The sequence below is a fragment of the Urocampus carinirostris genome, chromosome 1 (assembly GCF_059441175.1).
Source record: "Urocampus carinirostris isolate Australia breed hairy pipefish chromosome 1, RoL_Ucar_1.0, whole genome shotgun sequence".
In the NCBI taxonomy this organism is placed as follows: Eukaryota; Metazoa; Chordata; class Actinopteri; order Syngnathiformes; family Syngnathidae; genus Urocampus; species Urocampus carinirostris.
The window spans coordinates 56,958,110-56,982,912 of record NC_142349.1 but is presented as its reverse complement, the minus strand read 5'-3'; the positions used below and the strand labels follow the sequence as shown (position 1 = coordinate 56,982,912).

The 24,803-nt window shown below is 38.2% G+C and overlaps 1 protein-coding gene across 2 annotated transcripts in view; it reads right to left on the bottom strand.

The window, feature by feature from the left end:
- Window positions 1-3,812: 3,812 nt before the first annotated feature.
- LOC148376338 (ephrin type-B receptor 1-B) overlaps window positions 3,813-24,803 on the bottom strand; it is a 247,142-nt gene continuing 226,151 nt past the window's right edge. For both annotated transcript variants that reach the window (XM_088346429.1, XM_088346436.1), the window contains exons 13-17: window positions 16,507-16,656; window positions 13,375-13,568; window positions 12,204-12,359; window positions 9,719-10,895; window positions 3,813-4,179 (exon numbers count right to left, since the gene is read on the bottom strand). In XM_088346429.1, the coding sequence (XP_088202555.1) occupies window positions 10,787-10,895; window positions 12,204-12,359; window positions 13,375-13,568; window positions 16,507-16,656 (609 nt within the window). In that variant the 3' untranslated portion in view covers window positions 3,813-4,179; window positions 9,719-10,786. The remainder of the gene's footprint in view (window positions 4,180-9,718; window positions 10,896-12,203; window positions 12,360-13,374; window positions 13,569-16,506; window positions 16,657-24,803) is intronic.

The window sequence follows — 24,803 nt, the reverse complement described above, 5'->3', positions numbered from 1 at the left end:
AGTCTTTTATTACATGTTTTTCCTGGAGTGCAATGTTTAATCTTGTTGTATACAATGCTCACTGTTTTGTTATCAATGAAAATAAAGACAGTTCTGATTCTAATTATGCATCTTTAATATAGTGCAGTTTATACGACAGAAAGACGCAATCATCTGGAAAATATGTATAGTATGTCCCAATATATTTCTTTTCATTTATTGTATATTCAAAGATTTGCATTGCAAAATATTTAGCGTTGTTTTCTTAACTGTAATTATTATTGATGGTGGCGCTGCTTCCCAGTGATTGCTTTATAATTCAATTTATTTGAAAGAAATATAAAGCTCCCGCCAACATGTTTTTAATTTGTTTGAGTGGATGGGAGGTCCATATTTGATTGCGGCGCCAAGTTTATGCGTATTGCAATAAAACATTTGGGTTGGTTGCAGTAAATAAAAAAAAAGTTGGCTGATGTTCTCATCCTTTCTTTCAACACTGTGGATTTATTATGTAACTGAAAGCTAGCGAATATCAAACGCCGAAAAAGACAGAACGTTGGCAGGTCGCTGGGTCTAGTTGGCGAGCTTGCCGGTTACAATACAAAACGAGTCGTCAATCATTCAATTAAGCCGATAAAGCATTTTTTTTAAAGTCTTACGCTTGGGAGGGAAACATTTGAGTACATCCTCTTGCTATTATTACTCATCAATGATTTAATGATTTGGAATGTACTCTGAAAGGAAGCAGAATTAAATTCAACTGTACGGAATTGAAGTTTACAAAGACAAGTTTGAAATAAACTATATTGAATATTATTGTAGGGAGGCAGAATAATTAACAAACCAATAACGGCCAAATATCACATCAAAGAAGGCAGAAACAAACACTAACTTATGAGGAGATATATGTAAATTATCAAGTCTGGTTAAGTGGGTGAGGAGATGTTGGAAGTTTGAAATTCAATAGGGGAAAATTTAAAAAAAATCTTGGTTAAATTGTATTTGAACCATAACTATTTTAACCGAAAAAAAAATGATGGCTGTATTGGCAAGGGTTTTTCTAACAAACTGAAATGGATTAAAATGTCACACAAAATGTTGTATGTGAGAGTTTTTGGTTATTAAATTCTATGAAGATAATGTCAACTGCAGAATTAGAGGTTAACCATACGCTGCATTCAGCTATGGCTGAAGATTGAACCTATGGGACTATACACGCTGAGAAGATGAAAATAAATCATCTGCATTTATATAGCGCTTTTCAAGTCAATGAAGACTTCCCAAAGCGCTTTACAATGCGCTTCACATTTACCCATTCACACACACCAATAGCGGCCGTGCAGCCATGCAAGGCGCCAACCTGCTTATTGGCGGCATTCGGGGTTCAGTGTCTTACCCAAGGACACCTCGACATGTAACACGGAGGAGCCGGGATTCGAACCTCCGATCTCTTGATCCCAAGACGAGCGCTCTACCTCCTGAGCTAATACCGCTTATTATGGTTCATCTGTTATAATTTGCCTTAACCAATCACTGTTGCAGGAACTCTATCACATTGGTAACTGAATCTAGTTGCCTTAGTTGGGATTTGAAACTGTACCTTGTGTGAAGCAGGCGAGCACTTAACCAGTTGAGCTACAAGTAATGTGATTTTGGTTGCGGTAAAAGAGTATTAGTTATAGGTAAGCCCCAAACAAACTGGTGTTTCAATGCTGGATTTGAATCTTGAACAATGGCATGTCAGGTAGTGTTACTAACCTCTTTACCAAGCTAACACATCTAAACTCAAGAGGAGAAGACTTGTACTAGATATAGACGAGTAAAGCTAAAAGTGGTTAATTATGTCCACGGTCATGAGCTGTGTCAAACACATTCATGACCCAATGTGTTGCAGAAACTCTACCATACTGGTGACTGAAATCAATTCCATTGCTTTGAGTAAGGACATGTGACCTTATGTATAGTAAGCAAGCACTTTGACTACGTAAGATGGACCCTAACCTTTTTGAGCTAACTCCTAACTCTAAAATCTTTAAAGGAAAAGGTTAAAATTAACTGATACGTATTACTCTATGTGTTAGAGAAACCCCAGTATACTAGTCTCTCTGGACTTAAACTCAGAACCCTGTGTGTGGTTAGGCAGGCACTTAACCAGGTGAACTACCAGTACTATACATATTAATGGACTTAGGGAGTAAGAGTGAGACATAGAACTCACACTTAAGTAATTTTTCAATGAAGGATTTAAACATTGAACTCCAGCATGGCAGGCAAGATTACTGACCTTTAGACTGGTAATTCAAGCTAGTCAGAGCCTTTGGACTGGGGATTAAACCAGTGACCATTCCTGCAGAGGGTTCCTACAGTTTAAGGCAAGGAAAAATTAAGACTTTTACAGCCTTTTCTTTAATGCAGTTTGAAATCAAAATAAAGACCATGTTGACAAAAAACACAATTGAACGAAAGAAAAAACAAAAAAACCCAACAACATGAATTCGAGGCAATTTTAAACAGTTTTATTTTTTTAAATCACATTCCGGTCCAGTTGAAAACTTTTAATTGAAAAATAATAGCACTCTCAAAGGTATAGACAGGAAAAACAATAAATTAAAAGTATGTTTAAAGTACATCCTGGATACTTAGTCAAAACTGGCAGATAACTACTACTACTCTGCTACAATCATGAAGCATGTTTATCATAATGCATGAAAAATGACTTTTTGATAAAATCGCTTAGTTCAAACAAATATAACTCTTAATAATGTGTTCACATTTTTCAAGACTTTCTAAAATAAGACATTTAATGACAATTAAGGCCTTAATTTTAAAATAATGAATTGAGCACCTTTCAGATTTAATTTCCCTCTATATTCCGGTCCGGAGCCTTCTCTCTGAAAATGGGATTCTACTAGTGATCCCAAGAGCCAAGAAGAAACCACAGGTTCGAGAGCGTTCTCCATTCAGGCTCCAATGCTGCCAAATACTCTGCCCCCTGAGATTCGATCTGCAACCTCAGTGGAACTGTTTAAATCTAGGATTAAAACACACTTCTATTCTATAGCCCATGAATGACCTATATTTCCCGTTGATGATGTTTGTGTATTAATTATTATTAAAACATCCATTGCTGCCTGGTCATCCTGGAAGGGGGATTACCACATTTGCGGTCCCTTCTCAGGGTTCCTTCATTTTCTTCATGTTGAGGTTTTTGAGTTTTTCCTTGTCTTCATGTGGGTTTTAGATCAGAGGATTGTGTAATATAGTCTGTGCAGCCCTTTGAGACTCCTTGTGATTAAGGGCTATACAAATAAACATGACTTGACTTGAGACTTAAGGATCTGCGGGAACTCTGTGTGCAGTTGGCCGTTGGAATCACACTCAAGCCTACTGGTATTTAGGTACAAAAGTATTTTTGGTCTGACTAAGACTTGGGCCCAGACTATTTGAATTTGAAATTTCCATTGAAAAAAGGGAGGACCTCAATTTATCTTAGCAGGGTTAAACCCAAAAAACACCACCTCACCATTGTCGCGCTTTAGCTTTTGTATTACTTTCCCACGCTGGCATTTTGGACACATATCAGGGATTGAATCCGATATTTTTCCTCCAGCTTGTATTATGAGTGACGGCTCCATTATTACCTCTAAAGACTTTGAATGCAATCTGTCACTTCTTTGTGAAAGTAAACATTAGAAATCAACTACGATGCTGACAAGCCTGCTTTGGAATTGCTCCAGCACCCCACCCCTTAATCCCCCATTTGTTGACATATTCACAGTTCCACGTTGATGCTTATTTATTAAAAACACAAAATAGAACACACAACAGATGCGTGAGAGGTGACAGGACTGTTTTGTCAAGGCGTTTATTGTGTGCGCTTTAGTACAACAGTTTTCAGAAAGTTACAGCTTACAAACTCTGGGACGTGTACTTATGTCACATTTTACAAGTGGGAGCTTGACGGAAAAGGACGAATAAAGGCGGACGCTTACAAGGTACCTGCGCCCGGATTTATGTCTGTACATGACGCACGCGTACAAAAATAAGAAAGAAAAAAAAAACGCCATTTTTGTTCTTTCGTGTACCGTTGAACGCTGTGGGGAAGTGCCCGGTTCTTTTCCTCGTTGGTTTCCCTTGTATGGGTTTTCAGTGAACACGGTGCGTTTTGTGTTTTATGAATATGTAGAGCATCTTTGCAGCCTGTAAGAGAAGATCCAAATTAAGCATTTTCCCTACCATACAACTCATTTTGACGTTATATAAAATGCCGTTACTGCTATCGCTTTCCATCACAGTATCGCGGATCACAATGCTAATGCAAGATTTTCACTGCACTGTTATAACAGTGTAACAACACATACAAAATGTTCAGGGAAATACACTCGCAGTCAAGTATTACTTATCCTTTGAGTTTTCATAAAACCATTGATCCTTTTATAGAGTTATTATTTTATATTTACTTCTCAAGTAGACCCCGGGATACAGCGTCATTGCCATTAAAGTGTGGAATACGATGGTTTTTAGCCCCCTCTTTACAGCATTTTTCCCACTTTATTAATATTAACAACATATGATTTCCAGTGCCCATTCAAACTTAAACACCTCTCCGCAAGGCATGTCTGCTATTGGTCGACGCCATATAAAATTCTGATCAGCTATTGGTTAGCGTCATGGCATCATTAAAATGCCAGTATGGTATTGGCTGAAATACCTCCCAAAATGCCTTTCTTTTCAAGTTCAGTTTGGTCACCTAATCACTCCCAACACCTCAGTTGGGTTGAGTGAGGGGGCTGGGAATCCCCTCCTCTGAATCAATCTCCCAAAAAGAGTCAGAAATGACTCTAGCCACCTCCCACTAGGGGGATATGGCTGTGGTATATATAATATAAATTCAGAATTGTGTGTGACTAAGCGAGTTGGTCATACAATAAGTATTTTTTCGTACTGTTTTTATTCGCTGTGGGTCCCAAGACTGGCAGTGCTGCTAATGGAGAAAAAAAACAATGTGATAACCATGGAAAATAGGCTAACAAATTGCGACCCTCAAAAAGTTGCATGGCTGTAACCTATTATTAGAAACAAGGAGGCGATTAAAGAAATCCAAAGGCATGATAATTTTTACAAGTCGAGGTTTTAAAATCAGTTTCATTTATGATCCACCATCACGATCTCATTCCCGTCAGCATCCACCAGGTACTCCCCTCGACCAGCTGAAGTCCCGTCATAGCAAGAGTAAATACATTTTCATTATTCATTTACTTGAATTTTTATTTATTATGTGATTGAAGGACATGTATCTATAATACACATGAGTAGTACTTACAATGTCTCCTCTACACACATTATTAATTAGTTCAAGCTCGTATCTAGGATTCAATCTTAATTTACAGGAAGCGTAACTTGGATTTTCTTTCCTATGTTGGACAATCTTTTTGCTCTAAGGATATCTTGTATCTAATCTCGTGCAACTATATTAGCTTGTGTGTAGAGGGGCTACTGAACCATATATTTTATATTAATATTTTTATCTAGAGTACCGAGGGGTTCGGAATTCATAGCCACTCCATCATGTTTCTATCCCCCACTATACAGCAATTTCACTTGGGATCCCCACCTCAGAACAATTACTGCCATATGCTCGGGGTGTCCTGTATTTAATTTTACAAACTTTGAGTTTTCCACTTTCTTATTCATAAAACAGAAGCAAGCCCTGTCAATTGTCTCTATATCGAAGGGCCTTCAAAAAACTAGACGGCTTTCCTTAGAGTCATTAATATTTTGATAGTGATGGAGAAAACGACAAAAAACGAGCGACAATGTTTGCATAACAAACATCTCACTGGCGGACTCTCGTGTAGACGAAAACACAAACAGACAAGATGGAGACTGGATGGAGTGCTAATGCATTCTAACTGAATCCCACTGCAGGTATTTGTGCCAATCTTGAGAAGTGTTTGAAAATTATGCCCAGTGAAAGCTTGTGTTTAAGTCTCGATCGCACTTGTTTCTAATAATAGTAATGGGATGTTTGCATAGGATTTCTAAAATCTATACTAGAGGCACCGTCTCCTATCCCATCTGCATCCACCCGCTACTGCACTACATCAGTTTAAGTCACGCCACACCAAAGGTTAATACATTTTTTCCCTTTACATGTAAATGCATTTATTTTCTTAAATCACACATACACGTATACCCATTTTAATGTATTTACCAGGAGGTTCAGAATGCATTAGTTAATGAGCATAGGTTTCTATCCCTGCCATATGGCAATTTCAAGTCCAGATCGAACATGTTTTCAATAATAATTAAAATGTTTGTATTGGATTTATCTCGAATGGCGTGCTACTCACCAGCCCAAATCACATCACAGTAAAGGTAAATACATTTTCCCCTTATGTGAATATTTATACATAATGTTATCAAATCATATATACATATATTAAGTAGACAGCATGGCGGCTCAGTGGTTAGCACGTCCGCGACACAGTTTTTAGGTCATGAGATTGAACCTTCCTATGTGGAGTTTGCATGCTCTCCCTGTGCTTGTGTGGGTTTACTCCAGTTTTCTCCTACATTCTAAAAACATGCATGTCAGGTTAATTAGTCGGTTCAAATTGTCTATAAGTGTGAATGAGCTAGTGAGTTGTCTGTCTTTGTGTGCCCTGCGACTGGCTGGCAACCAGTTCAGGGTGTTCCCTGCCCACTGCCCGAAGATGGCTGGAATTGGCTCCAGCACCCCCGTGACCCTACTGAGGATAATCAGTGCAGATAATGGATGATTGGACATATATTAAGCAATAATTATATTTTTTTTATTACGCATGTTTGACATCGTATTTTTTGCGTTCCTTACTTAAGAATAGATGTATGCTGTATCCCGGGGTTCTACTTTAATTGCTTTCAGATTAACAAATTATACAACAACATGTGTAATAATTACTTTGGATTTAATTTCAATGATAAATCCCAAAGTAAATTAATGGAACCTCTGAGTGCACAATTCCTTCCAGGATGCTGGTGATGATATTTGGATTTAGAATCATTTTTTTCTTCCTATTACAACTTTTGATTACAAGCAATCAATCCAACAAAGGCGCTATAAGTAACATTATGTTGCTGCAGCTGGGATGCAATTGGCATTCCTGTATCCATTTAAACTACTAATCAGAAAAAGGCGCTATACAGAACTAGCTCCGGCACAGGTGAGCAAACACTGGTGCTCAAGGTGATTTGGGGGGGATTTTTTTTTTTCTTAAATGGCCGCATAGTGAACTCTTTTTCATTACCTACTAGATCCAAATCATCCAACTGTTATTGTCCTGGCTGTTATTAAATGTCAGTGACTACATTTACATGCAAAGGGATAGTCTGACTAAGATCAGAAGTCAGATTTTTGGAGCAAGCCAAATTCGTGTTTTCCTAGAGACATGAATCATCCCGTATACATGGCGTTTGCAAGTATTCTGATTGCAAGGGCAAAGCTTGAACGATATAATTACACAAATAGACGTCATTTCCACGTGTCATTTTTAACCAATAAAGGCTGATTTAATGGATGTGACTCACCAAAATGGACACATGGTACTATGCCTAATCCCTTTGCGCTCCAAAAGTGAGCTCCATTGCTGTGTCCTGTGTGTTTACCATGTGTGCTCGTATGCAACTTATATTATATATCGAGGGATACAACTGTGACATCCACTCTATATGGACTTTAGTATCTTTGCCCTGGAGCAGAAAATAAAATGGAAATGTAATGGCATAATCAACCAATACACATGTAGCTTTTTTAGCGTGTAATCTGAAGTTTGCTAGTATCCTCAGGTTCTGTGCTTTAAGGCAGATTAATCCAAGAAGGAGAAAATGCACATGGCACACAAATTAGCCGATTACTGCAAAATGTATAGGATACGTTTATTCTGCTTGTTTCTTATAATAATGGACACCAGCAAAGGAGATTGCATAGGATACCAGGTTTTTGTTATAATTATTATGCTTTACTGTTTGTTAATCTACAAGTATGTACTGTTTACATCATTGTCACTATCAGTCAGTCCTGATCCTGTCTTTAGATTCACCCCTTTAAGGGCAAATTTTTGTTGTAACCGAGATTTATTACAAAGAAAGGCTCAGGGGAGGGGTTTTAGACCGACATTAGAATTTTGGATCGTGATGGTCCAAAAGTCCTCACCTGTTCTCCCTGCAAGTTAAAAATCCATTGATGACTTCTCTCCTTATTTTGAGTGTCTACCTAACTATTCATTTATCTGTATAAAGGCATGATTAATAAGAAAATGAAAGGAAAAATTGCACTAAGAAGACTCACAGTCGGACTGTGACCTTAATCAGGTTATTATGCGCGTTGACATTGCTTCAAGTAATCAAACGATTGGCAATAGTCCGTTTCCAATCGGATTATTGCCTGCATGTAAACGTAGCCACTGACGTACAAACATGGTCGAAAATCAGTGTAGTGGAGTGTATCAATCCCATTTCTCGGGTTGGCGAGTTCCAAAACACTGCCAAAGCGATTTTGGCAACCTTGATGAGTAGAGTGTCATGTATGCACGGTACTAAAAGCCTTTTTGTGCTCATGCATATCTAAACTGACTAGCCGCCTGTCAAAACTGCATCAGGCATCTGTTGGCAACGTAAGCCCAGATGCTCACACTAGCTCTTTAGAGACACAAACTATTTGTTCTGATTATCTAGCTTTTCAAATTTGTAATGTCTGTTTTGCACACTAACACATCTTTCCCTTGTAGATGAAAGAATATCATTTCTGTTTCATTTTTAGTTCACTTGTTATTTGTTCAGTGAAGTTACAGTTATTAATTGCAGATATCGACTAATGTAATTTTAAAGGGCAGACTTGTTAGACATCAAAATTTACATAATTCAACCATATAATAATTGAATTCCAATCATTGAATTAAAAACACAACAACAATAAAAAAAAAACGTTCACGTACAGTAGACAGGATATGTCCTTCCTACCTTACAATGTGAAATTTGTTTGTTTAGCTACTCGTTACAGCGGTAAATATCTAACAACTGTTTTACGGACATTAAATAAACTGCATATAATTTCTATCTTTCTGTTATCTAAAAATGAGGAAATGATAAGTAAATCACTACCTTTTTGTCAACTGTACACCAATTTGCTGAGGATGCCACGGCTGTTCATTATCTTGGCTCATTGCTAGTTGTGTTGACTGCCATTTCGTGCAGTTGTCCATTATTTCGACTAATATGCACTGTTAACATCATTGTCACTATCGTCCAATCATGTAGCTATTCTTTGAATCCACACCCTTTGGGCGGATCTGCTTTTTGTAACCTAGGAGATTTAATTAAAAGGGGTAAGAGGAGGGCTTTTAGAACCATTGGGAATTTTCTTATCTGAGGGTTGGGTTCTCTCCTGACCAAAATAATATGTTTTCTCACCTCATTTTGAGTGTCCCCTAAACTTCAAACCTATTGTATTCAAATACACTGATTGTGTCAATGATTTTTCATGCCAGATAGTAATCCAACTTCCTATAAAACTGCATTGACCCTTCCCTGGTGAGTTATTTTCAGTACTAGTTCCCCGGCTGCTTAGGGGACCCCCGAGTTAGAAGAAAATAATATATATATAATGCATCAAAAAGAGACTATTTTAGCTCATATATCACAGTAAAAATATATTTTTTTGCTTTGTGCGTCTTCAAAGGAGTCATTTGTAGACACTTACCGTGAATGTGGGTTCAGCGAAACCAGGCGGTGCCTTTTCCTTCACTTCTAAAAACACAAAAAATAAAGACAGAAAACTGTACAAGTAAGTGCTCACCAGGAAATACGGCATTTGCACACCCACATTGAACACAATCTCCAATAAAATGTTGTCTGAAAACTCCTACACAGCAATTGTCATGTACTGTAGCTCTACAATACCAATACTTCTCTTCTTTTTTTTAACGATACCCATAAATGTTAAAGATGCACAAAGTCCAGAAAGGGTCTCGAGAAGCTACAAACGCCGCATTCGTCCAACCAGTCTTTGCCAAAAATGCAAGCAGAGAATCCTTTACATACACATTCAAGAGCGTCACCTTCAATATGAAGGTCTATTATGAAAGATATAATCATATTTAGCGAGAGATAAACATATTTGTGTTTTCGAGAGCGCCAGCGGGGCCTCCCGCCGGCGACTTTACAGGTAGTGTAAACGCAAGAGTGGCAAATCTTGCTACAAAGATCAAAACGCAGACCCCGACAAAAGAAAACGTAGAAGCTAAAAGTTGACGCCAGCGGTTCAACTGTACATCCCTGTATTCTTCTCCTATTTACTCCTACTGATTACTTTTCTACCACTTAGGTCTGGCCAGGTCAAGGCATCTTCATTGCACACGAGTTATAAACAAACAAAATTGTCACAGATCACGTTGGTCTTAAAATAGTCCCAATAACATAGAAGCATCCTGTAGCTGGAGAGAGTGGGACAGGGGGTGTACTTGTAAGTCCAAGTAGCATAAACACCACTCTACATTTTCCGTAAAATAGTCCAAATAACATAGAGGTACAACAAGGAATCCCACATCGGGTCAAAACCACAAACGTGCGTTAAATGTAGACCCTGAACTCCATTTTGTGGTTTTTCAAAATAGAGATGTCGACCCTGGTCTCCCGATACAGATCAGATTAAGACGATAGTCTCCACACTGGCGCTTTTCGACGGATCGGGGTTCATTCGGAGGCTGGGTTGGTCGGTTTCAGCGGTGCTCCGAATGCTGCCCGTTCCAGGACACGGCGGCCCCTGCCGTCATGCCATGGTGGTGGGGGACTGGCTCATCTGCACCCGCATGGACTGGATGTTACTGAGGATCTTTTTTTGGTGTCCTGCTAAGGTCACGCCTATTCGCAGCAAGTCCCTGTGGATCACAAGGAGGTGGAGGGATTGGAACATGTTTTAACTCATTTAATTTACCAGTACAACATTTAAATACATTAGACCCCTGACTTACGTTAATGTTTTCTTGATACAATGTATACTGTTTTTTTCCCCACTTTACAAAATCAACAGCAAATCATTTCGCGTGACCAAAAACGTATAAATGAAAATGTTGTTGTATTCGTACATCTAACTGTAGTAGGTACGTGCCTCATACATTTCCACGATGCCTGTTTACGGTTGGTTAATGCCCTGGGGGATGCTTGTCTACAATTGCTTTGTGTGATGGGTTTTATGAAGATGCCAATATGCTACTGACTGAACTTTTTCCCATTACGCCTATTTTTCTCTTTATGCAGCCCGGAATCTTGTGTTCTTCATAAAGATGTTGTGTGATACAATATTGTATTTTTTGCATTTTAATTGGTTAGAGGTGAACCTGCAGTGATGCTAAATGGAGAAGCAAGGAGATGATAACAATAGAAACGAAGCTTGCGATTATCAATGAATAGGAAAAAGGTAGGGCAGCACGGCGACGCAGTGGTTGGCACATGTGCGGCACAGTTCATGTCTTGGGAACCTTCTGCGTGGGTTCAAATCCAGCTCCAGACTTCCTGTGCGGAGTTTGTATGTTCTCCCCGTGCTTGCGTGGGTTTCCTCCGGGCACTCCGGTTTCCTCCCACATTCCAAAAACATGCATTTCAGGTGAATTGGCCGGTCCAAATTGTCCCTAGGTGTGAATGAGCGAGTGAGTTGTCTGTCCCCGTGTGCCCTGCGATTGGCTGGCAACCAGTTCAGGGTGTCCCCTGCCCACTGCCCGATGATTGCTGAGATGGGCTCCAGCACCCCCGCGACCCTACTGAGGATAAGCGGTACGGCTAATGAGATGGGAGATGAGATGAGGAAAAAGGTATATGTATCGTGACCCTTGCCAAGGAATATGCCAATAGATGATCGGGGAAATTATTTTTTTTTCTGGAAAAAAAGAAAATAAATAAAATGCTGAATTTCCTAAAACAATTTCATTCTCCGATGACGAAAAGAGCATTTTACTCTTTGTTTTCCAAACACCATTTTTACATTCATGTGCTCATTGTATTCAATTTTGAAATTAGAACACTTTTTTTTTTTTTTTAAATCTTAGCTTACATATTTTAGCAAAAAGCATTAGTGATGTGCATTTCCGTGCTTTGCACCGGCTGCTGGAGGGCGTTTTGTGCTAAAAATAGTCGCGTTTGACTTGAGAGAGGCCCTTCAAATGTCAACTTGTGCATGTAGTCACGCTCACTCTGAGGTCATTTGCGCCACCAGCTGCAAGGAGGTGAAGCCCGAGTTGAGGAAGTTGTCCCGGTATTGGTTCATCTTGATGGCGCCCAGCCAGTCTTCTACAGAACTGAAGGCGTTGAAGTCGGGGATGGATCGGTCCAGCAGTGGCTGAGAGGGCCTGTGGAGGAAAAGCACACTTTTCAATATACAGTATTCCCTCAACATTTCCTCATGGCATCACAGATTTTTTTAAATCAAAAGTTGTAGGAATATCTACATGCTTTAAGGCATTATGGCATCGATTTACAAAGATTTTACACTGAAACCAATCGGAGAGCTGCTTTCCTTTTCCTGGGCTCTGATTGGATTAATCCAAATGAATTATTTTCAAGACTGTGAAATAACAATCAATTAAACCTTTATAAATGCAGTTTGCAAGCAAAGGGACCAGGGAGGGGCAAGCACAAGCATTACGCAAATAGATAGGTACTGCATTTACCTATTGATATTAAATGAAAGATGATTTCATGCCACTCATCAAAATAAACAAAGTGCTGTGCTTTTTCAGTCCAAAAGTGTGCTCCAGTGCTGCGTGCCATCTGTTTACAAGGTGAGCTCGTACATGCCTTGCCAGAAACATATAATAACACTATATAAAGATGTCTACAACTGTGACTTTCACTATAGATGGATGGATACAACTGTGGCATTTCCACTGTTGGGGCAGGAAATAAAATGGAGAAATCAAATAAGTCAGGTTTTTAAAAGTTGTGCTTGCCAGAAACAAAGACATAAACGCTATATATGGATGCCCACAACTGTGGCATCCATTATGGTGTGTGATAAATTTTTCAATTACTTATAAAAAATTTAAGGAATTTTACCAGAAAATTCACATTTTCTTAGACACTGAATGTTTCCTACTTTGCATAAATTAGGCCATGTAAATTCAACTAGTTTGGCTGTTTATGTAATGGATTAACCACCAAAATCAAAGGACAACCGACACTAAAAGTGACACAAAATGAGCCCGATGCCACGCGGTCGCCTTGCACCATACAAGGAACGTATGTGATGCAATCCATTGCAACGGCAAGTAATGCGTTCACGTGGACGAGATCGTACATAATACATTAAGCAAACAAATAAACAAAGCAGCGTATCTGTATGATGCAAATGAGTGCATTTTTTACACGGCAGGGATGTTGGCCACAGCTTTGAGGCTGGCGGGGTTCCGGATCATCTTGTCCAGAGTTGCCACGATGTCGGTGAAGCGGGGCCGGATGTTGCGGTCCTTTTGCCAACAGTCCAGCATGAGCTGGTGCAGAGCGCTGGGGCAATCCATAGGAGGGGGAAGTCGGTAGTCCTGCTCGATGGCATTAATCACCTGGACCGCAAGAAGGGGGAGGCAAAGCTTAAAGAAATACTGTCATAGTCAGGTAATAAATAATTTTATGTCATGTACTTCCCATGCGTTTACATCCAAATGAACTGTACATCCTCCCTATTAAACTTGTCGTGGCCACTGACCTGTTGTGACTTAATAGATACACACCCTTAGAATTACCATATTTTCTTGACTATAAGGTGCATCTGATTATAAGTCACACCCTTAATAGATTTTTTTATGAGATAGAATGAAAAAAAAACTGAATATGTATATCTATATATATATAAATACCTTTAGTCCTGAAATTTGTTTCAAAGAACATACATTTTGGGATATCTGGTTTTGCAACTAAATTAACTTGATTAAGAAGTATTTGAGTGTAATTATGCATTCTCAATTTTATTTACTGTATTAACAGTCTATAAGGCACACTAGGTTATAGGACTCTGAAATAAGAAAAACGTTTTTAGGAGCCCCTTAATGTCTGAATAATACGGTAACTACACCTCTTACCTAGAAAATATAGTATAGGTGAGAATTAGTATTAGTAAATCTGATTAAGTGAAAATGAATACTAAATATTTGTTTCAGTACATCTTGGACAGATGAGGGATGAGCAATTATACTGAAAATATCAATTCTACAGTTTTTTTCTTTAAGGGACATTGCATTTTCTTTAGCACCCCCTAATAGTAACAACTGAATTCCTTAAAAAACAAAGAAACAAACAATATTAATTTGAGTATTGAGCAAAAATATGTGAACTATCATATAAATGTTCCTTCCTTGAAATATTCGTAGGTGAATAAACTTTTTTCTTTTTTATACATAACATGAGGCTCACCTAATGGAAGCTGACATAATTGTCAGACATCTTGCTTGTAAAAGGCTGGGCAAAAACACGAGAAAGAAAATAGCGCAGTTTGTTGACTTTGAGTCTCCATAGTTTTTGTAAATCTTTGTGCTTTGCAAAACACATTTTCAGTTACTAAACAATACATCGGCATTTGGTGGTCAAATGTTAAACAGTGTCCCTTTAAAGCACAATCAAATAGTTAAGGCAGGGACAGAGTAACCTGTATTTCCAATAGCATATGAAACAGTAAGTGGTGATAAATCACCAACGTTATCACCCTCCATCTTCCATTATCTTTGACGATGTCCTTGAAGCCGACTTTAACGAGAACATTTTACAAGCCTTACGAGCTCCCACTCTCCCCTCTACTTCCCGTGGAGATTTTGGAACACGAGTCAACGAGGACTCTTCTGTTTCCTGTGCCCGTTTGGATTGCATCCACTCCCAAAAACACAAACGCAAGCTTTTGGAATCACTCCCAAACCCTGTGATTTGTTTCGGTGAGCTAGCCGAAGCGACGGGCCTGTGGGGCCAGCAGAGGCCGCTCCGCGAGGAGCGTCCGACGCAACAGATGCCGCCTCAGTGGGCCAGCAGCAAACGCCAACCTGCCGAGGCGGAGGCTGTCCTCGCCTCACTTCGCACATCAAACAAACACGAAACTTGAATCCGGATCATTTATCAAGATTATGCCGGGCTGCACTCAACTGTACTGCAGATTTAAGATTATACTATCTTTAATACTCTATTTCACATCTGTTACTTATCGCACCAGGGTGCATTTTAATGAAAGATTATATCTGTAAGATAATGTAAAGTGTGGTAAAACACAGAAGAACATTACATGGCTTCACAGACCAACATTTACATCCTACTACTGCTGCTTCAAAAGCAAGCAACTATTGTTTCATAGTAAGAATCATATACTTTAAAAAATGTTCATTTTTAAAATAATAAATGAATTTAGTTAACATAATTTATGAACAAGCATTATGGTTTGTTAGCTAGCATTAGCGATACATGTTGCTGACGCAAGCATCAGCAGCTAGTGTCATCAACACAGATTTTTTAACATTGTTCAGATTGTTCAATATGTCTCTAAAATGCCTGTCTCATATTGAGTGTCGTCATGTAAGATTTTAGTCTGCTACTGTTTTTTTTCACGGCATAATGAAGATACCGATGTGCTGTTGGCTGAACTCACTCCCACTATTCCTCTCTTGTGTTCAGTTTAGAATCTTGTGTGCTTTGAAAGAAATTGCCAAGAGGGGTGGTGTTTAGTTGGACAGTTCAGCTACTTCCCTCCTTAATATTTATTTAATCATATGCACATATATTACAAGTAGGTAGCACTTACTATGTACTATTATGTTTATTTAAATATTTTACCTGGGTATTTTTCTTCAGATGTCCTACCCTCTTTGCATCCACCCATTAACTCCACTCAAGCCACGTTCAGCAAAGATAATAAAAAAAAAATGTTTTCGTTTACGGCTATTTATCTAAGATTTTGTTTGATTAAATACACATATACATAGTAATTTCTATTTACTATGTTGTTATTTTAATGTATTTATGTGGGTAGTTTTCCTCACTTTTAATTTTCTTGCCTCTCTGCATCCACCCACTAACTCCACTTTACCAGCACAAGTCACGTCATACGAAAGGTAAATCAAATGTGTTTTTTTTTCATTTGTATGCAGTTATATGCAGTTATACTTTTGTTTAATCATGTACACATATGTTAGATATAGAAAGTACGAACTATATGTTATAAAAAACGAAAACACTCTAATCTTAATTTTATTTTGGGTGTATTTGAAGTACACTAGTGCTTTTTCTCCAAGGTATGTCGTGCACAATTAACCTTTCTGCACATTGGCTTTTTTGGGTAAAAATATTTATGCTTATTAAAACTTAACAAATCCAAACCAGTATCACAACTTCATCTAAGCTTTTCCTCTTTGGTTTTACTTAAACCTCCAAGATCCTTTATACGTTTGCCACATGTAGAAGCGAGAGTGTTTTTGTGTGTGTGTTTTTATATATACTATATGTTAGCATCCGTCAAATTGCACTTACGTCCTGATTGGACATGTCCCAGTAGGGTCTCTCTCCAAATGACATGACCTCCCACATGACAATACCGTAGCTCCATACGTCGCTTGCAGATGTGAACTTCCTGTAGGCGATGGCCTCTGGTGCCGTCCATCTTACCGGGATTTTTCCACCCTGAAAACAAAACATAAGAACCGGAGAAACGACTCAGTGATCCAAACTCGTCATTGTCAACAGAGATGAGTCACACATGCATGTTTCCATTTTAAGCTTCAAGCAATTCATTTTGTCTTGTGCGCCATATCTGTTTTTTATTAAGGAGACAAAGAAAGTCAAACTATGATATAACACGCCACCTTTTTTATTTCTTTTAAACTGGAAGCATGTGTGGCACCACATCAAATCTCAAGGCTAATGGAATTCGGAGTCTGTAACTTTCCAGTCCACGTTGACTTAATCATAAATCAGCTAAACAGTAGAGGTCTTTCCATCTCTGTAAGTTTGTGCAAAAGTAAACGGAAATAGGAATTCTGAAAAATGGAAGTGTTTTTTTGAGACTTGTCAAAAATAACTTTCACAAGCATTTGCAGCCGTCATGTGACAGTACGATATTTTGATGGATCTGTTTTTGACATCGATGGGATAATAAATATGGATGCACGCACGTGAAAATTTGTGGCCGAAACAGAACATATAAAACGCTTGGCCGAAAACAGAAGATAAAGCACCCAAAAATCAACAGATACATAGTTTGCATTAATTGCTGAAAAAGTTACAATATAAAATAACAAATAACTGACAGACATATAACTAAATAATAGTTCTAAGTCTGGGGAGTCAAAATAAAATGGACGGAAAGCCAAATCAAAATTTTGACTTCAAGCCGAGGGCCGGAATAATCTAATCTTGATTCATTTTCTAAATGCCGCATATAGTCCAGTGAACCCATTTGAACCTACTGAAAACCCAACAAACAGAGTCTAATATAATAAGATACCGTATATAAAATACAGCTCTGAAATTTTGAATTCACAACAGGCACAAAAGAGCATTGGCATCAAATAAATAAGCCAGTATTATTCAGGAACGCAAACGGTGGGCTAAATATACTACAAAGAAAATAACTATAATAATAACAGTTTCCTATCATTCACTTAACTAAGATACATTTAAAAAAATATAATTGGATTGAAATACAAAAAAATAGTGTGAAATTAGCCAGAAAACCCCCACATTTTAAAATACAGTAAAGAAAATACAAATTTCCTGGTGTGTGATACAACAATGGATCAAAAAAAAAACCTCAGAGGCCTTTACATACATGTTTTAAGTGTTTCGTTTATTACATTCATATAAATACCAAACAAAAAAAACATTGAAGTGCTGAAAAAGATCAATTCAGACAACAAAGTGGTACAGAGTAATTAAATCTGTTGATAATTCTAAAATGGAATAAACACTAAAGTGTCTGGTATGATAAAGGGTACATATTTTTTATCTGCTACACTGCACAATCTCACTCTACCCGTTTATAAGTACCGTATTCTCTGCACTATAAGGCGCACCTAAAAGTCTTAATTTTTTTCAAAAGCTGACCATGCGCCTTATAATACAGTGCGCCTTACATATGGATCAATATTAAGTCGCAAAGTCTTGCAACTAATGCAAAGCAGCCGCCGACTAGATTTTCCCCCGAACGCGATGTAGTCCGCGGTGTATGCTGGGATTTATATACCAGCGTTTCATTGGCTAACCAATGTGTCAATCATCATTTGAATCGATCACTATTGGCTAAAGTTATTCGGAAGTAAAGGGGGCGGATCCTTTTTATCATTTACAGGCTCGCATAGGCTAAAGGGGCAAAACAAACCCTGTAATTGGCCGAAAAAGATGTGTCAATCATCAGTTGAATGATCACTATTGGCTAAAGTTATTCGGAGGTAAAGAGGGCGGATCCTTTTTAGCATTTACAGGCTCGCATAGGCTAAAGGGGCAAAACAAAGCCTGCAATTGGCCGAAAAAGATGAATGTGAATAGCATGTTGGGTTAACGGCATAGAAAACACAGTATTTTACTATTCTGCACTGTATTTGTAAATATTTTACTCTCCTGGATTTACTACACTCACGGATATAAGAGAACCATGGTTGCACATTATTATTGAACACAACGACTTCGGTGAGCTACTCCGGCTATATATTTTCATATTTTCCCAGTATCGTGTTTCAGAGTGATATTGATGTTTCTGTGATGGGTCTTTTTTTAAATTAAACTCAACTCCAAGTGTTTATTGTCATATGCACAGTAAAGTTGCGAGCGAAAAAGAAAATAGAAACTAAGGAATGGTTGGTATTTCTTGATTCCCAAGACTTTAACCTTCCGAATGATATTTGGAACGATGCATTTGAGTGACATCGTACGGACACCGCATCTGCACGTGTCTACGACACGTATTTGCTTCTTTGCAAGCTTTCGGAATGTTAAGGGGGTAATAAGTTTGACTAAACTATCTGACTGTTTTGTCGACGCTCCCATTGTAATCTTTGCCTTATAATCCGGTGCGCCTTATGTATGGAAGATATAGGACCAAAAACTATTTTTTGGGGGTGCGCCCTATAACCCGGTGCACCCTATAGTGCAGAAAATATGGTAAATATTTTGGGGGAATTTTATGTTTTAATGGACGGGAGAGTAAATAGTGACAAGAAACCGCGAGTAGGAAGGAATTGATGAAGATGGTGCGATAGTTGGCGCAGCCTAATGCAATAAACGAGTCACACTTGTATATTCGCAAAAGTAAGAAAATAACAGTAACTTTGGGGACAAACGAATTGAAAGTCACCCATAAATACGTGTTTACAAATTAAAACTACTCGACCTTAGATAAACAATAGCGAAATTCCAGCTAGCGGCGAACAAAAAAGCAGAGGGAGACACAAACAACTTAGGCCCGTCTCCAAGCACTAGCTTGTCGATATGTTTGCCTATCTATCCTGACATTCTTTTTTTATCTTTTATTTTTTTTTTAGGTCTTTAATTTCATATCCATCCAGGGTTAATGCACTTCGTGATCCATGTAGTCGATGGTAGTTGTTTACTTACATACTTGGTCTCAATAAATGCATTCATTTCAGTCTCTACATGGTTCTAAATGGTGATCCTATTTACTGTTGGGATGGAGGCTTTGTGTCTTATCAAACCACCTTCAGTATTTAGTCCAGACAAAGGACTTGTGTAAAGATGGCATCTGAGGAGTTTTCTACCGACTTATGTTTCGTTTTTGTCATAGTCAGTCATTTTCGGACCCTTGGTTTATAAATGCTTGTCATCCATTTTGAAAGTACACTTGTAAAACCCTCACAACATTGTTTTTTGCTCACAAGCCTAAAATATTATGTTTTATGTGTTGTTATCCATTGTATTGAAATAAAAAACCTAAATGGAACTGCTCGAATCTGGATGATAAACAAACACACAGAGGAAAAAAAACATTCTCCTTCAAGTGCCACGTGTCTACTTTGTTCACTGCGTTGTTATCAATGAAAATAAATAAAATTCTAATTCAGTGTCTACTGTTTTCCCTTTCCATCGTTCTTTCCCCCATCAATTGTAAACCCTTCCAAAAATTCAGCAAAGGCTCCCTACCGCGTTTGCCCTTCACACACCAACCAATGACGTGCCTCTCTTTCCCCTCCTGCAGTCTGAATTAAAAGAAAACAGGCGTCAACTCCCGCCTAATACATTAAATGTGTCTTCCTGTAATTGGACTACCTGGGCCTCCGGCAAAGCTACACACTTTCATTTTTAAATTATTTAGTTTTTTTTATTGGAACTGACAGCTGCTTGTCCAATTCCCAAATAGGCATGCAGAGGCATTGATAGTTTTTGTGCAAACAGGCAGACTGTCAAGCTGAGTGTTTTCAGCCCACCACTGGTTTAATAATGCCAATTAGCCCAACCTGAGAATTCAAAGATAAGCCACAGTTGGATAAAGCCACCGCGGCGAAAAAACAAGCAGCCTGAGTGAGGCACAAAGATTGGGATGAAGCCAGACCATGAATAGTAATCCAAAGCATTTGCATGGTAAATGGGGAGAAATCATCTTTTAAAATGCTCATTTATTTTTTGACAAACCAAGTGCGCAGAGGTCAGGTTAACATGAACCTGAACCGCTGACAACATTACCAAAATACTTACCAAAATGTTACCAAAATACTTCTATATTACATTGCAGATTGGTAACCCAAAATAAAACATCTTGTATGCACAATTTGTATTGGGCCAATAGGTATCGAACGGATATCTATTGGTCAGCGGCCGGATATATATATTTTTTACCGATAGCTGGTCATTTGACACCACGCTATAATGATCGACATTTCTTGTGTAAATACCATGTAAATTATAACTATAGCCTTATCCCCCTTGTCTTATAACATTATCTTCTCTGTTCCTTTATCTTCTTGCTCATACCTCACTATGAATGTGTAAAACTGGAGTGTCATGCCCAATTTCGTTGTCACAATATGTTAGCCCATTTGTAACAATGACAATAAAGGTATATTCTATTCTATTCTATCAATCGGCCGACACTACTTGTAAGAAAGATTTTACATGTTATAAGACTCAAGGCCTTCTCTTTACAATTAAAACAGAACATGTAAAATACCGGTCTGCTATCAGTCAACGTCATATAAAATGCTGGGTTGGTTTTGGTCTGCGTCACAGCACCATGTGCATACCGATATGTTATTGGCTGAACTGCTTCCCACAATGCCTCTTTTTCATTCAGTTCAGAATCTCTCATGCTTTGTAAAGACTTCAAGTTAGGGCGGTACAGTTAGTGTATCTTTTGTACTGTATTTTTGAGCTATTGTTCTGAATTTTGCAGTGATGGTAAATGGAGAAGCCAAAATGTGATAATCAAGGAAATAAAACTTGCAATTTTCAAGAAATGAAAAGAGGGCACACAAAATGCTACCCTCACTACATTAATTGACAATAGGGACTATAATAAATAAAGGTAAGTGGAAAATAAATCAATAAGCGAAATTATAACAGTATATTTTTATTACGATAAAAACCCAAAACATAAAACCAATCATTCCGGACATAATTATGAAATGAATTTAAGTGCACGGTCAAAATGTCTGACATAAACTGATATACTAAGAGGAGAGGTTATGACTTAAGGCTTTCTCCCAACAGCAAACCATGGGTATAGTCAAAAGACTACATTTAGAAGTAAATGATCATAACCACAATCAAATATATGAATAGTCCTAAGGTACATTAATTCCAACTTTATAAGTGAAGGTGATGTAAACGACAAAACTATTAGAAAGGTTATTGCTGAAAATTCATAGAATCATGCAGAGACACAATTCAATATTACAACAGATGTCACTTAATAATGAGTGATATATTTCTTCGCCAAGGCTTGTGTGGGATTAATTAGTGAATATATATTATTTAGAAGTGACATATTTTCACATCACAAACACACCCACAATCACTTGAATTGTCAACATTATGTATACTCTATGTTAGTGTTATGAGCCCGAAACAGTATTGTTTCATTATAGTTCTTACTGGCTAACATATTATTGATTGATCGATAAAAGTTAAGCTCCGGGTTCTCCAACACTATCATTTCGATTGCAAAAATAACTTAAACAAATTGGATTTCGGTTACTGGTATACCCTTTAAAGACACATGAATCGCCAAGCCAGCAAGATCGGAAAAATACGGACGGAGTAATAAAGAGGAGAAATCGATAAGTTAAGCTTAAGTGACTTTATGCTTTTACTCTATCTTTTTCCGTGTCGTGATCATTACAAACCAGACTCTGGGGAATAAGTTTAGTCTCAGGCATAAATACAGGTAACTTCAAGTCAGAACTACACAGTTCTTGTAAAAGAAAACAGAAGTAGGAAGGAATTGATGATGATTGGTTCGTTAGTTTGTGCACTCTCATGCAACAAACCAGTCACAATCTCATATCAGCCGAAGTAAAATAATAATAACAGTTGATGAGAGTCTTGCAGTATATAGCTTGGTGCCAGAAGAACTGCAAAGTTTTGTGAAATTTAAGTTCAAAGCCTTTATATAACTGACTTTTAAGGTTTCACTGGAAACACTGTCTTGGGTGATAAAACATTGTTGTCAAACATATTATTCTCACCAACTTGCTCCCCCGTCTTTGCTCCATATTAATATTGAGTTTCACAGTGCGGCACCCCGCAAGGTTAAAAGTTGGCCCGGGAAAACACAGCAGCATCACAAAGAAACCGACAAGTAATAATATTTCCAAGCCGGTTGGGTCGGCAGCCTGCAATGCAATGTAAACCTCTTCGGTAATTACCGCTGGGGGCCCGAGATAACGCTGCCAAAAATTCCAGTTTCATAAGTCCTGAACAGACTTATGCTCTGGAGGAAAAAAAAAGCAAAAGATAATAAAAAGAAAAAAACTGTGTTTTACACTCGTTTTTCCCAGCAGAGCGAGGACGATGTTAATACCACGGGGAGTTGGTTGGAGGGAAAGTGATGATGGGAATTAAGGCAGACCTTGTGTCAACAGAAAAACATCAAGTGCTTTGTGGGGACCCAGAAGCGAATAAAAAAAAACTGGTGAGGCGGCTGCAGAAAAATGAACAACCGTATTTATTTATTTTATTGAGTGATGATTCACAACCTGCCACCAAAAAAGATGGACAGTTTGCCCTTGTTTCAAGACAAACACACCTGCATGATTGTGAAAGAACAAAGGGCGGGCAGGAAATGTCCCTGCCTTTGGATGTTTTCACTTTACAGTGTGAATAAAGATATTTTTATGGCCCCTCTGTACAGTGTTCCCCCCACTATACATCAACATCAAATTACAAAATTTAAACCTTTACATATAACTATGTGAACAGTATCTCTAAAATTATCTGTCAGCTATTGGTCGACATTAGAGGTACGATCAGGCCTAAAAAAATCCAGCACGACCCAGCCCGACCCAGCCCGCGGTTATTGAAGCCCGAACCAGCCCGAGCCCTATAAATGAACTTGATTTGAGAGAATGAGCCCGAAGGAAACCTGAATTTTCATATTTCATATGTGAGTGACTTTTTTTTCTTTTTCTGAGGATGACACCTTCTCTTGTCACGTTTTGTAAATTACCCTTAATTGTTCTTAGTTTATTTTTCTTTGTGGAGGATACATGTGCGCAATGGATTTTGCCCACCTTTTGTGCAACGCAGCCTGCGGACTGGGAAGCGCCAAGCTTACGAACTCACCGAGTCAAGAGCATGGACGACGGCTCCGTGGCACAAAAGGGGGACATAATGCACCACGCAGACCCGCCACAAAGAGATGTAAACTAGAAAATTCTGATTTGCCATTGGTTTGTGTCATGTCACAATAACAATACTGATATTCTATTAGCTGAACTACCTCCCACAACTAATTTTTCTTAATTCAGTCCACAATCCCTGGTCCTTTATAAAAAACTTACAATACAAATACTGTATTTTTTGTAATGTATATTTACCTATGCAGAATCATGAAAACCAAGGAAAAACATTTTGTGATTATCGAAAAATACAAAGAAAGCACAAAGATCGCTAAGCTAACTAAATTGCAAGCCCATAAGCAATCGAAAAACTTTAATTAAAATTACTGTCAGCTTCCCCTCCTCTGCATCCACCTACTATCTCCACTGTACCTGCTCAAGTAAAACCAAAGGTAATTAAAATGTAATTTTTCCTTCAGGTGTATATGAGAGAGAGAGAGAGAGAGAGAGAGAGAGAGGGGGGAGGGGGGGGAGAGTCATACGCATGTTTAAAATAATTCACATAAATATCTTCCCCTTTGCACTCTTAGAAAAAAAGTAAAAACAAAATGATCAAATAAATGCACTAGAAAAATATTATAGGAAATATATGGTTACCGTATTTTCCGCACTATAAGGCGCACCGGGTTATAGGGCGCACCCCGAAAAAATAGTTTTTGGTCCTATTTTTGACATACATAAGATGCACCGGATTTTAAGGCGCTACAATGGGAACGTCGACAAAACAGTCAGATAGTTCAGTCCAACTTATTACCCCCTTAACATTCCGAAAGCTTGCAAAGACGCAAATACGTGTCGAGAACACGTGCGGATGCGGTGTCCGTACGATGTCACACAAATGCATCGTTCCATCATTCGGAAAGTTAAAGTCTTGGGATTCAAGAAATGCCAACCATTCCTTAGTATCTATATTCTTTTTCGCTCGCAACTTTACTGTGCATATGACAATAAACACTTGGAATTGAGTTTAATTTAAAAATAGAC